At 40.4% G+C, this 12,071-nt stretch overlaps 1 protein-coding gene across 4 annotated transcripts in view; it reads left to right on the forward strand.

Annotated features, from left to right (window-relative positions):
• LOC108245401 (seizure 6-like protein) overlaps positions 1 to 12,071 on the forward strand; it is a 33,065-nt gene that overhangs the window by 16,746 nt on the left and 4,248 nt on the right. For 2 of the 4 annotated variants that reach the window (XM_017432297.3, XM_017432298.3), the window contains exons 10-15: positions 6,487 to 6,681; positions 6,930 to 7,121; positions 7,899 to 8,093; positions 10,129 to 10,164; positions 11,212 to 11,326; positions 11,886 to 11,991. In XM_017432297.3, coding sequence (XP_017287786.1) covers positions 6,487 to 6,681; positions 6,930 to 7,121; positions 7,899 to 8,093; positions 10,129 to 10,164; positions 11,212 to 11,326; positions 11,886 to 11,991 — 839 coding nt within the window. The remainder of the gene's footprint in view (positions 1 to 6,486; positions 6,682 to 6,929; positions 7,122 to 7,898; positions 8,094 to 10,128; positions 10,165 to 11,211; positions 11,327 to 11,885; positions 11,992 to 12,071) is intronic. The other 2 variants (XM_037979620.1, XM_037979621.1) reach the window with 1 other exon arrangement.

Raw genomic sequence — 12,071 nt, forward strand, 5'->3', positions numbered from 1 at the left:
AAGCAGTTGTGGTGGATGTAGCAATACCGAGTGATTGCAACATCAGGAAAAAGGAGCACGAGAAACTGGAGAAATACCAGGGCCTCAGAGAGGAACTGGAAAAGGCCTGGAAGGTAAAGACCACAGTGGTGCCTGTGGTCATGGGGGCCCTAGGGGCAGTCACCCCCAAACTGGAGCAGTGGCTACAACAGATCCCAGGAACAACATCAGACATCTCAGTCCAGAAATGTGCAGTTCTAGGCACAGCCAAGATACTGCGCAAAACCCTCAAGCTCCCAGGCCTCTGGTAGAGGACCCGAGCTCAGAGGATGAAACAAAGACCACCCGCGGAGGGTGAGAAGGGAATTTTTTTTTATATATATATATATATATATATATATATATATATATGTTGTATATGTTTGCGTCTGCACCTAAGCAGAATGAAAACATTACTGTCCACTACTAGCACTAAAAGCATAACTCTTAAAGGGATAGTCTAGTCATTTTTTATGTTCTGTCAAATAGTTATCAATAATTAGTACCTTCTTAGGTGTGACTTCAGCTAGAGAAAACAGAGTATTGAGAAGAGGCAGAAATCTTTGTCAAGTTTTTCAAAATAATTTTTTAGGCTTATAAAACAACTCTTTCTCAAAAGTAACACACAGGTGTTAAAGAGTGATACATTGTCTAATATTAAACCTCCACACTTCTGCATGGCGCAATCTCTTTAGTTTGTTGTTGTTTTCTAAACTGAAAAAAAATGTCCAGGTTACTTTGTGAATGTGTGCTGAGACTGGGCAATTGAAAAGTGATTTTTGTGTGCTGAGCATAGGTACAGTGTTTATGCCGATGGTGCTGAGGCTGCAAAAGCATCGGCCCTGGGGTGGGGTCAAATTCTGACTAGACGAGCTGATCAGGTGGATACTTACATTTATATAGTAACTCAGATGTTGATTAGCTGAGAAAAAGCTGAGAAAACATTGACAAATTAAAATATTATAGGTGTCATGTCAAGGTGTAGATGTTATATTGAGAGGCATTATTAGCTAATGTAGTGTTTTATCACGTCTGTGTGAGGCTGAAAAAAATAAACAATGGACACTCGTTTGGGTAGCCATTAGCCTAGCCTGGAAGAAGACTTTTGCCTCTTTCTCCATATTCTGTTATTTATGACTGATGTCACAGCTGATAGACCAGACTATCTCTTTAACTACAATTTTAGAAATTCAAAAAGATTTTGAGTGCTTTTACTTGTATTGCCTGGTGCGCCTGAGCAGCAACAACGTCATCAGTTTTTAAAGGATCCATTAAAAAACATCTGTTCAATGATTGTGGGACCAAAAATCAAAACAGTCCAGACTGCTAATGCTATGTGCACACAGTTGATATGGCACCAGATAACAATCCTGAGAAGATGGCTGAGAAGAAGTATGAGAAGGAGTATAATTTTGTATTTACGGTGCCAACTGAGTTTAGATGGACAGCTATCACAGAACTGGCACTGTAAGCAGCGTTGGTGACTTGAGTTTGATTCAAGGAGATATTGGTGGTTAGTAGAAAACAGAGACAAATACAGTGATGTGCCGTTTTCTGGCTGATAAAGCATCAGATATACCACTGTGTTCTGTTGACTGTGCATGTTTGGAGAACTGTTAGAAAAACATTAGAGTAGTTGAGGTGAGAGATAACCATGTTCTGTAACTGGTGTGAGTGGCATACTGAGTCAGATACGGTGAGATTTTTATGTAATTGCAAGAAGTAAAAAGACTGAGAGAAAACATTTCATGAACGTGGCATTCCTTGAAGGAATGTGTTTCACCCTCTGCCTTGCATGTCAAACTTTTAAACAAAGACCTTACATGAGCTGTTACAGCTTGAAGTATGTGTTGGAGATGACTCTCAAAAAGTACCACACTAAATTTTAGCTCAATATCCGTAAAGGTGACCGAGTTATAGCTATTTCCATGTTTGCTAAGGTAGATTAGCTAAGGCAGCCACCTTGAAGTTGGTTTGTAGATGCACATCCAATGATTGCTTTTTACATTTCATTAAATTCTGTCCATTGGTCCATGATTTATTCTTTAAACATACAGAAAAACAGACAGAAATAGGCAATTACATGATCACCTGCCTTTCATATATATAAAACACTGTATATATACTTAAATGAAAATAAACAGTTTTAGATCAGACAATGTGAAAAAAGATGGATGCATGGATGGATTGATGGATGGATGTTTTTTTTTGTTTTGTTTGAAGTCAGTGGTGGGGTCATATTTCACAGCTTTACTTAACTGAAACTATACACTACTACTGTACAATGAAATATTTTCATGTTTAGATGTGACGGGACATATTAAACTTGTGAGGATTTTAGTTATTTTTTAAGTTTTATTTTCTATTAAGTTTATTGTTTCTTTAATTATGTTTCTTGTTGTTTCTGTGTTTAGTTTTTTATGTTGTAAGTTGTTGTGTAGTCTGCCTTTTGCCCTCTGTGTGCCATCACTCTCTCTCCCAGCAATTCCCATGTCAGTCAGCCTCTTCCTCTCACATTCCACTTCCTCAATACTCTCAGCCTTTAAAACTTGTTAAGCTCCGTCCACTAGTCACTGGCCCCTTGTAGCTATCTTGCTCTGTCTGGATTTCCTTGTGTGCCCTTCCCTTGTGTCCTCCTGTCTGTAAGTTTTTCTTATTTAGTATTTTGCTGCCACAACAGCCTTTTGTTTTGTTTTGTTCAAGTTGAATAAATCAGTTTTTAGTTGAACTCCTGCATTTTGGGTCCAAATCCTTCAACCACCACAGATCCTGACAAAACTATATCCATGTCGTCTGACATGTATTTGTTTTAAGTTTCAGCATAAACTAGATATGCTACATTTTACTTTAGCAGTGGTTCCTTGTCTCTGTACAAGATTTGCACCAAAACCTTAGTCCACCTTAAATCAGATGAATGATCTTTGATAGTCCTACGTCTGTTTTAGAGTTAATTCTACAACAACTTTTTTTTTACATTTGAGTTCTTGAAAAATATTGAAGAATATAAACATTATTCTCTGATTGTATTTGGTGAGAATGACTTTTATCACGGTGGCCCAGTGGCGTAGTAGTTAGAGCTGTCGCCTCCCAGCAAGAAGGATGCAGGATCGCATTCGAGCCTGGGGCCTTTCTGGGTGGAGTTTGCACGTTCTCCCTTTGCACACCTGGTTTTTCTCCGGTTTCCTCCCACAGACAAAAAACATGCATGTTAGGTTAATTGGCAACTCTTAAGTTGTCCTTAGGTGTAAGTGTGTATGGTTCCTTGTCTCTATGTGGCCCTGCGATGGACTTGCGACCTGTCCAGGGTGTCCCCCGCCACTCGCACAGTGACTGCTGGAGATAGAACCAGCTTCCCGCGGCCCTTAATGGAGAAGTGGGTAAAAGAAAATGGATGGATGGACTTTTTATCACCTGCTGCTAAAAGGGAAAGATGGAGCAAAAATGCTTGTCACCAAAATATCTGATGAACCCCTGGATGAATGCTAGGCCTTTAATTTAATTAGTTTTCAACACATTCCAGTTTTACCAGCTTTCCTCAAGCTGGCTATACCTATTTTCATCTTCCCCTTTCTCCCCTTTCATCCCCATTTGCCTTTTCTTTCACTTCCCTCTGCCCTTATTCAATCACATCCTATTGTTTCACCAATCACACAACGGGCACTCACCCACACACAGGCCTGGAGTTGCACAGGCAGCCAATAAGTTCAGTCCCCTCTTTTACACGCTGTAATCTGGAGCGCGCCCCACATCCAGCACCTGACACCAATTTAGCTGCGCACTTAGACACACACAATCCAATTTACTTGTCACCCCCCCTGACACCACAAACTCGCATACATTTCCCAGAGGAGTAAATCAAGTAGACGCAGCATGAGGCTATACTCTCTTTGATTATATATGTGTTTGTGCTGAGAATAAATTACCCACCACACATATTACAACTGCACAGAGGAGGACCGAGTCAATAGGGAATGAATAATTAATCCTGGAACTTCAATTTACAAATCCCTGTAGGCCTATTAAATTGTACAGTCTTATGCAGCACTGTACACTATTGACATAATCATAGGACACACAAAAGGAAAACAATGGGGTGATTTGAGTTAACAGAGATAAAGTTTCAGTGTTGGCAATGGAAATGGAAATGTTATAAATGATCTATATATACACTAATATCACTATCCTTATTTATAGACCATAAAACCCATGTTACAAAATACCCAATGTGCAACAGGACCTTAAAAAAGACAAATGAAAGAAAACCTGTTGGATTTAAACAGGTTAGAACAACTGCAGAAAAAAAAACTCATGAAAATAATACACATAATTAATCTCAAATTCATGTCTCTCATAAAATAGATAAAATGGTTCCTGTTAAGATAAATAATAAAGTTTTGTTTGGATTGTTTAGAGCCCTGCACATTTTTTTTTATGAAACACTGAGAGTATCTTTGAAGAAAAGTAGTCCTCATAGATGACAAATTATTGTTCCATATAAAACACTGCTTAAATTGCTTGTTTGTTTTGTTTTTACGGCACTGACCAGTAAGAAGAACCCAGGAGTCTTTAATAACAAAAAGAGTCCAAACAAAATTTGAGTAAACTCCAAAATCAAATCAAATCATTGGCAGAATCAGAGTTAAAGCAAAAACATAAAAGTTCTGGTGGGCAGTCTGGGGCCTGTCTTGATAGACATGGTGGAAAGGCATCCCACCAGACCCCCTTATACTCATGAAGGTGAGAGATGTCCCTGTGGACTTCTTGGACTTAGCACGGGAATACGGTGTTGTGTGGTCATTGGCAGGGACCTGGGAGGGGCCACGGCTGTAGCAGCTGTGGTGTGAAGCTTGGATGAAAGCTCTCGTGCATCAGCATGAAGCTTGGGAGCATTAGCATAAAGGTATTCAGTTGAAGGCTCAGGTGTGATGTGGACAAAGAGCTGATGTGTGTGTGTGTGATGGTGAAGGTAGCGACGAGACCAATGCTGCTTCTCCGAGCCAGCTTTTTGCAAGTAGTACTAAATGAAGAACCAGAATTTTTATTTGGTGAGCTGAGCCAAACGAGATGGATCCAGAAAAGAGTCGGAAGTTCAGCCACCAGAACCCAAAACTCCTAAATAAGAAAACAGTTCCACAAACAAAACTGGAGCATGAACTCCGGATCATGAACTGAGCATTAAGTAGCAACGAGGATCAGATAGTGGCTGAACAAAACCAAGGAGCTGATATACACTGGGATGGGTGATGTGTGAGGGAGAAAGGGCACTGATAACAGATGAGACACAGATGAGGCGTTTAAGGTGCTGTGTAACCAGTGGAGCTTAAAAACTGGGACGCAACGTGGCTAAATGAGGTAACAACAAACACAACTAAAAAGCCCAGAAACCACAGACGAAAACCCAATCCAATGGACAAAATAACCCTAAAATGCCTACTACCATAACAGTGACAAAGGTCATCCAAACACCATCTTTAGTTAGTAGTATTTTTGGCATTTACCATCCAGAGTTTTGTGGACTGTACTTGGAGATGTGCTTAGTTTCTCACCCTAAAAGGGGAGGGGGCACTGGGAACACCATCTTCTCTGATGACATACATGCACTACATTTCAGAGGTTATGTGAGTTCCCTTCTTGGGTGTCATTGCCAGAGAGCCTTCCTGTTTGCACTCATTACAAGTAACAATCTTGTTTGGATGAAAACTGCAATGTTTTGTAACCTTTTTATCTTTGGAGTCTAGTGCTTACAAATTAAATGTTTAAAAAATAGAAAACGCAAGATAGAAGCAATATTCATTGCCTAATTTTCTCTGGAGCAGCCTGGTGGTCTCAATGTTACATTCAAACTATACTGAGCTGCTCACTGCAACCTTGAACAGGGTCAAGTGGGTAAAAAATATGGATGGATTTAGAGATGGGTGAATGTTTTAATTGCATTTAGGATGCACCGAGGATGAATTCAGGTTTCACTGCGATGACTTTTAGGAGACGGTTTTGTTACCCCTAAAGAAATTGTCACTTTTTTTTTTCTTGACAGCAAATAACTTAGAGAAAAACTTAATCACGGTGGTGATCTTCTCAGCTGTCACAAGTAAACGGCAGCTTGGAAACCTTTTTTTTCTATGGGAATGTGATTAGAAAATGAGCAGCTTCTCCAAATAGCAGCTACAGTAGCATGCTGTTCTTATCAAAGACAAAACAGCGAAGAGCAGATATCTGAAAACGCTCCAGCACAGATGAAATCCATCATCCTGTCATACGGTGTAGTAATTGCACCATATATCCATCAATCATCTCGCAAAAACTATATCATGTAGGAATCAGCTGTTGCTGATCGTGTTGGCTTTTTCGCCCTCGTTAACAGTGACTGAGGCAGGAAACATTTCATTGCAGCCGAACCTGGACATAAACACCTGACACCATCCTAATGGAGCCATTAATCAACCATTTGTCTGTAATTTCTTCTCTCAGAGGTGTCCCGTAATGACTCCTGTCCAGACTTACCTGAAATCCAGAATGGCTGGAAGACGACGTCGCATGTTGCCCTGGTGCGAGGAGCTCGAATCACCTACCAGTGTGATCCTGGTTATGACCTGGTGGGACGAGAGACCCTCACCTGTCAGCTGGACCTCTCCTGGAGCTCCCAGCCCCCCTTCTGTGAAAAGAGTCAGTTTTGCTCCGTTTTATAGTTTAAAATCTCTTAAACATCTGTATTTCTCTGTGCCAAAGCAAAAAGGAATAAGTGATTAAAGAAAAGGCAGCTAAACTCTTCCTGTTCATACAGACATTTCACTCATCAGAAAGCTTCTTTTTTTCAATATTTGAGCAGTAAAATAATATATTTTTTGTATTTTGTTTTACAAACCCACTCATATCTCATAGATTCTTCATTCTGTGTGTTATTTCTCCGTCAGTCATGTACTGTTCAGATCCAGGCCATGTGGAGCACTCCACCAGGTCACTGTCTGACCCTAAACTCCTGGTTGGTACAACCATTCAGTACAGTTGTAACCCTGGCTTCATTATGCAGGGTGGTGCCACCATTACCTGTTACGGCCGGGAGCCGGGGACACCTGTGTGGACATCTCGGCTCCCTCACTGTGTTTGTGAGTATCTTGTCAGAAAAGTTACAAGAGCAAACCTGCTGTGTCGGCGTTTAAACATTTCTCAGTGTGACTTCAACACGCCAGCTTCGTGATTTTGGAAGCCTGTCGTCCAGGGTGCAAATTGTACAATAACAGTTGGGAAGGATGACTTTTTTTACAACCAATACATCCAGATCTCTAGTATAAATACAGATTACAATAAATAACATTCAGTCCACCAGTTCACACAAAACTCTATAATCTCTGAAATCAAATCACTCTAACTTGTTTTTTTCCTCTTTTGAGGAAGTCAAGGTTATACCTGGAGAGGATAAAACCCTCCCTTACCCATCGTAATTTGAACCACGCTGTCATCTGCACTTAAAAACAGTCCTTTTACTTCCTTGTTTTGCAGTCTGGTAAGAGTAGGCTTGTGTGGTTTCTTGGCTCTGTCTTTCTGTTGCTGACAAACATTGCAGCATTTCTGAATGCCAGAGAAGATGTTTCACCTCCTACATTTCAGCTCAGGACTGATATGTTAAATGTGTGCGTTCTCGGGACTAATAATGTTTGTGCGAAGGGTTTGATATGTAAATGGGATGCTAATAGGCCGTACCAATCAGCCCTCAGCCACCTGGAGAAGGAGGTGGAGATTATCCATGACTCATGTCACCTCAGCCTCAGAGCCCGTCAAATCTGTGTTGGGCTTTGACACAAAAAGCCCTCTCTGAGTTGGGTTGAGAAACCAGGCAGGATTCGTGCAGCTTTCATTTGTCTTTTTTTTTCAATTTTATTTAGCCGAGGATTCTGTTTCCTGTGAGAACCCTGGTCTCCCTGATAACGGCTACCAGATCCTGTCCAAGAGGCTGTACCTGCCCGGAGAGTCGCTCACGTTTGTTTGTTACCAGGGTTACGAGCTCAACGGAGAGGTTGCAATTAAATGCATCCTCGGGAACCCGTCATTCTGGAGCGGCCCGCTCCCACTCTGCAGAGGTAAGACGTTTTGGCAGTGTTTGGGGATTTTGATTTCAATGTGCAAACATTTTAGGGTCTTTAGAAACTGACATCCTGTCCTTTCAAAATTTCCTCCGCTTTAGCATTATGAACGCTGAAGCATTTAAAAAACATTCTCTACCAGCCACCACTTTAGGCATTAAGACCAACTTGAAGCCATTCGTGCTTCTCACATTGGGTGCTTATTTTGTCCTTTACTCATTGCAGGGCTAAATAAAGTGTCTGTACAACAACAAACTTTACAAGCAGAGAAAGCTTCTTAATGAGTGCTAATCTTCGCTGCTGCTTTATGATTTCGGATGTTTCTGGTCTCGTTCTTTTGCTTAAACAATGTTTTGCCCACTTGGGTTGGGCTATTGAACAAATATATCAACCACTGTCCATTGGAGTCTATCAGGGTTTTTTCAGTAGCCTAATGTATAAGACAAATAACAGACAATCGCTCCATGATGCCTCATGGTAGCCTTTTCAGAGTTCACTATCAGCTATTAAACACAGACTACCCAACAAATTAAACAAATATAGTTGTTGTTGTATTTATATTAATATTGTCAGTGAAAGTCTGCTCCTGTGCCCTGTGGAGTTCACGTCTGTCATTTCCCACTGCGCACCAACCCAGAGTCACAGCGAATGTTTTTCGTCCAAAATACTGAAGCACACAACGCACCCCAGGCTAGTCAGGAAGAAAAGTTGTTTCAAGGTTCCAGCTTTCAACCATAATGTGTGCTGTGACAACAAACCCGCAAGTCCATTTTGAGCGTGACAAAGCTGTCTGTAACTCCTAAATAAGTCCACAGTTGGATGCACTGATCTGGCCCATTTCTGGTCGAAAGCTTGATCAACTTTTTTGTTTTAAAATCAAAGTAAGCCCAAATCTGTAACTTTGTTTTCTTTTTTGGTTTGCTTGGTCTAGTCAAATAAATGAATGAATAAATAAAGACGCCTGCATGAAAATGTCGCCAGTCACCAGTTGTTGGATGGCCGATGAAAAAGATTGTAACTTATTGTCCAACGTTAGTGTCTACACAGTGGGGACGTTAACGATTAGTGGGTAAATTAAAGTTTACTCACCCCAAGTTTGATGCAAACTATGTTCTGACTGGATGAACTCCTGGTCAGTCTAGTGAGTCCAGTAGGTGGAACTTATGCAGCGTCAGTAACATTAGTAACAAAACTGAGAGTATACTACAGAAATAGTAGTAATAATATTTCAGTTTTAGGCTACCATACCATTCCAGGCTACCATTTGCTAATAGTAGTTAACATATATACCACATTCTTCACTTCTCAAGTGCAAAGATGATTCTTAATATCTTCATAGATTACAAGGAGACATTAGAGTCTGGATTAGGGAATCGTTTAATTGAGCTCTGGTTGACAGGATATCATAGGCAACACATTCATGTCCAACAATCTGCTCTATCCTTGACTTTTCCCTTCATACTTTTCTCGATCGACTGTTTCTGTCTATCTTCACCTTATATGGCGCTGTCTGCCAATGCTGATTGAGGCAGGAAATGAATACAGGATACCTAAAGTTGTTTTAGATTGCCTTCTGTGGCCTGAGATGCTTGGAGTTTTTCTGTCTGTCTTCATTCCCAAGCAGTGACTGGATTCTGTCTGCAGCATTTTCCTCCCTCGTTCTTACTTCTGATCACACTTTTATATTTGAGTAATTTAAAACAGACATTTCCACACATTAAAAAAAATACAGAAATTAAAAAAAAAACAAACACAGATATTCAGTGCAAAATACTTTATTTCTGTGTAATACGTATCATTTCTGCATATTCTACATGATAAATATCACTTTTGACGCACTCCTTTGGCGGGGACCCTAAAAGCTGAACGTGAAACCAGAGAGTTTTACAAATTTAGTAACAATACGTAGATTGGGTATAAACCAGCTGTTCATTCAAAAGACGCTTATTATGCATACAAACTCACAGCCTGTCGACAGGAAGAGAGATGTCAATTTTCATATGCAGAGACTGACAGAATGATGTTTTTGCAGCTAACCATGACTGCTTTGGCAACCATGCTTTGGAAGGTGAGTGTCTGTGTGTGTCAATGTGCTCTAAACACACACACAGATATATATGTATATATGTGTGTGTGTGTGTGTATGTGTATATATGTATGTATGTATTAGGGGTGTAACGAGACACAAAAATCATGATCCCTTGGTACTAAAATCATGGTTTGGTACATTATGTATCAATATATCCAGTCCATGGTTCTGTTTCTTTAGCATGTGTTTAAAACCAGCGTTTTTGACAACACAGTATGGTTATAAGTCTGCTGCTTTTTATTCTTCTATAGTGTATGCTATGAATTTGGCCCGGTCTGAATTGTTAGCTGGGAGCTGTTTGAACACTACAGGCAGCTGGGTTTGCATTTTAGTTTCATATGTCTTCGTGCCAGCTGTGTTTTTTTTTATTTATTTATTCGAATGATGTTGTTTCAAGTGAATAATTAAGTTCAACGTGGAGCCAGCTACATACCCTGTCGCTTTTGAACAGTTCCAACTAAAAGTTCGATCTATTTATTTATTTTCTTTTCCACCAGAGAAATCACAGTGTTCCCAAACAGCAGACTTTAATGATGGTGGGGGTGTTTGATGTGGTCTTGCTCTATGAACTACTTTTTAACGGATGTGTGGCGGAACGTGGAGCACAACACTTTAGTCCCTCACTTCAGGTCCCTGCATGTGTACAGGTTTGTTCAGTACATGTGAATGCCGAACCACAAGGCCTGTACCAAACACTTTCAAAACAAGTACTTGTATTTTTACACCCCTAATATATATATATATATATATATATATATAAATATACAGTATATATTCAAATGAGGAAAAAAATAGAATAAAACCACATCACCATACTGTGTCTGCTCTGCTAACATCCACTTGCCAAGTTCATTTGTGTGTGCGTGTGTTTGTTCCTCCAGCTGTGTTTATCCATTTGATTACCTGCATCATCCAACGGTGTCAGCTAAAGCTTTTTTTTTAATCGGACTTTTAGAAATTCTGTTTGTGCTCCGGATGAAACTCCTCCTGTAAATAACCGTGTATTATTTATGTGTTGTGTTTCAGTTGCAGAGGCGACCGCAGGATCCCCTCTGGACGGAGGAAACATAGCGTTGGCCATCGTCATCCTCATTCTGCTGCTGTCCGTGCTGCTGGGTGGGGCGTACGTCTACGTTACAAGGTCAGTTCGGGTGGGGTTTACATCTCTGACGGAGTTTTAGTGCTCCGACCAGTGTAAGCGGCAGCAGTCGCCACGTGGATATTGTGACTTGTTCTTCAAAAATGTTCAGGTAGGCACGCAAACAGAAGGTTTCTGTATTGCCAGGCCTGACTTAAAGTGTTGCAAAAGCAGGTAATCCACAGAAGTTCGGGAACAAAAGTCGGCAACAAGAGATGAAAAGTGGTTAACATAAACACAACAATTTGCTGAAGCAAAGGGGAGTCTAATTGTCTAATTGTTTAACTTGATATATGTTTTTTTTTTGTATTAACCCTTCTGTGACCTTTGGGTCAAATGGACCCAAAGTTACAAGGGCTTTTTTGCCTCTCATCAGTTACGAGAGCTTCAGGAGGGTTAAGCAACTCCTGATGTTACTTCTCAATCCTATTTGTTTGCAACACAAAAAGAAATATGTACAGCGTTTCATTTACTACTACACAACAAAAAACGAAGCCATAAATGTCTAAAAGACCTTTCCGAACTTTAACTTTTTTCTGTTTCGGCTCATTTTGCCTAACAGGTGCCGATATCACTCCAACCTAAGGCTGCCTCTTATCTACCCACACCCTTACCGACAGATCACTGTGGAGACAGAGTTTGACAACCCGCTGTATGAGACGGGCGGAGTAAGTGCTAAACTGAGAAACATCTACAGCACGATCAACACCAAACCTTTCAGTCTTATTAGACCTAACTCTCCTTTTTC

The sequence above is a fragment of the Kryptolebias marmoratus genome, linkage group LG14 (assembly GCF_001649575.2).
Source record: "Kryptolebias marmoratus isolate JLee-2015 linkage group LG14, ASM164957v2, whole genome shotgun sequence".
In the NCBI taxonomy this organism is placed as follows: domain Eukaryota; kingdom Metazoa; phylum Chordata; class Actinopteri; order Cyprinodontiformes; family Rivulidae; genus Kryptolebias; species Kryptolebias marmoratus.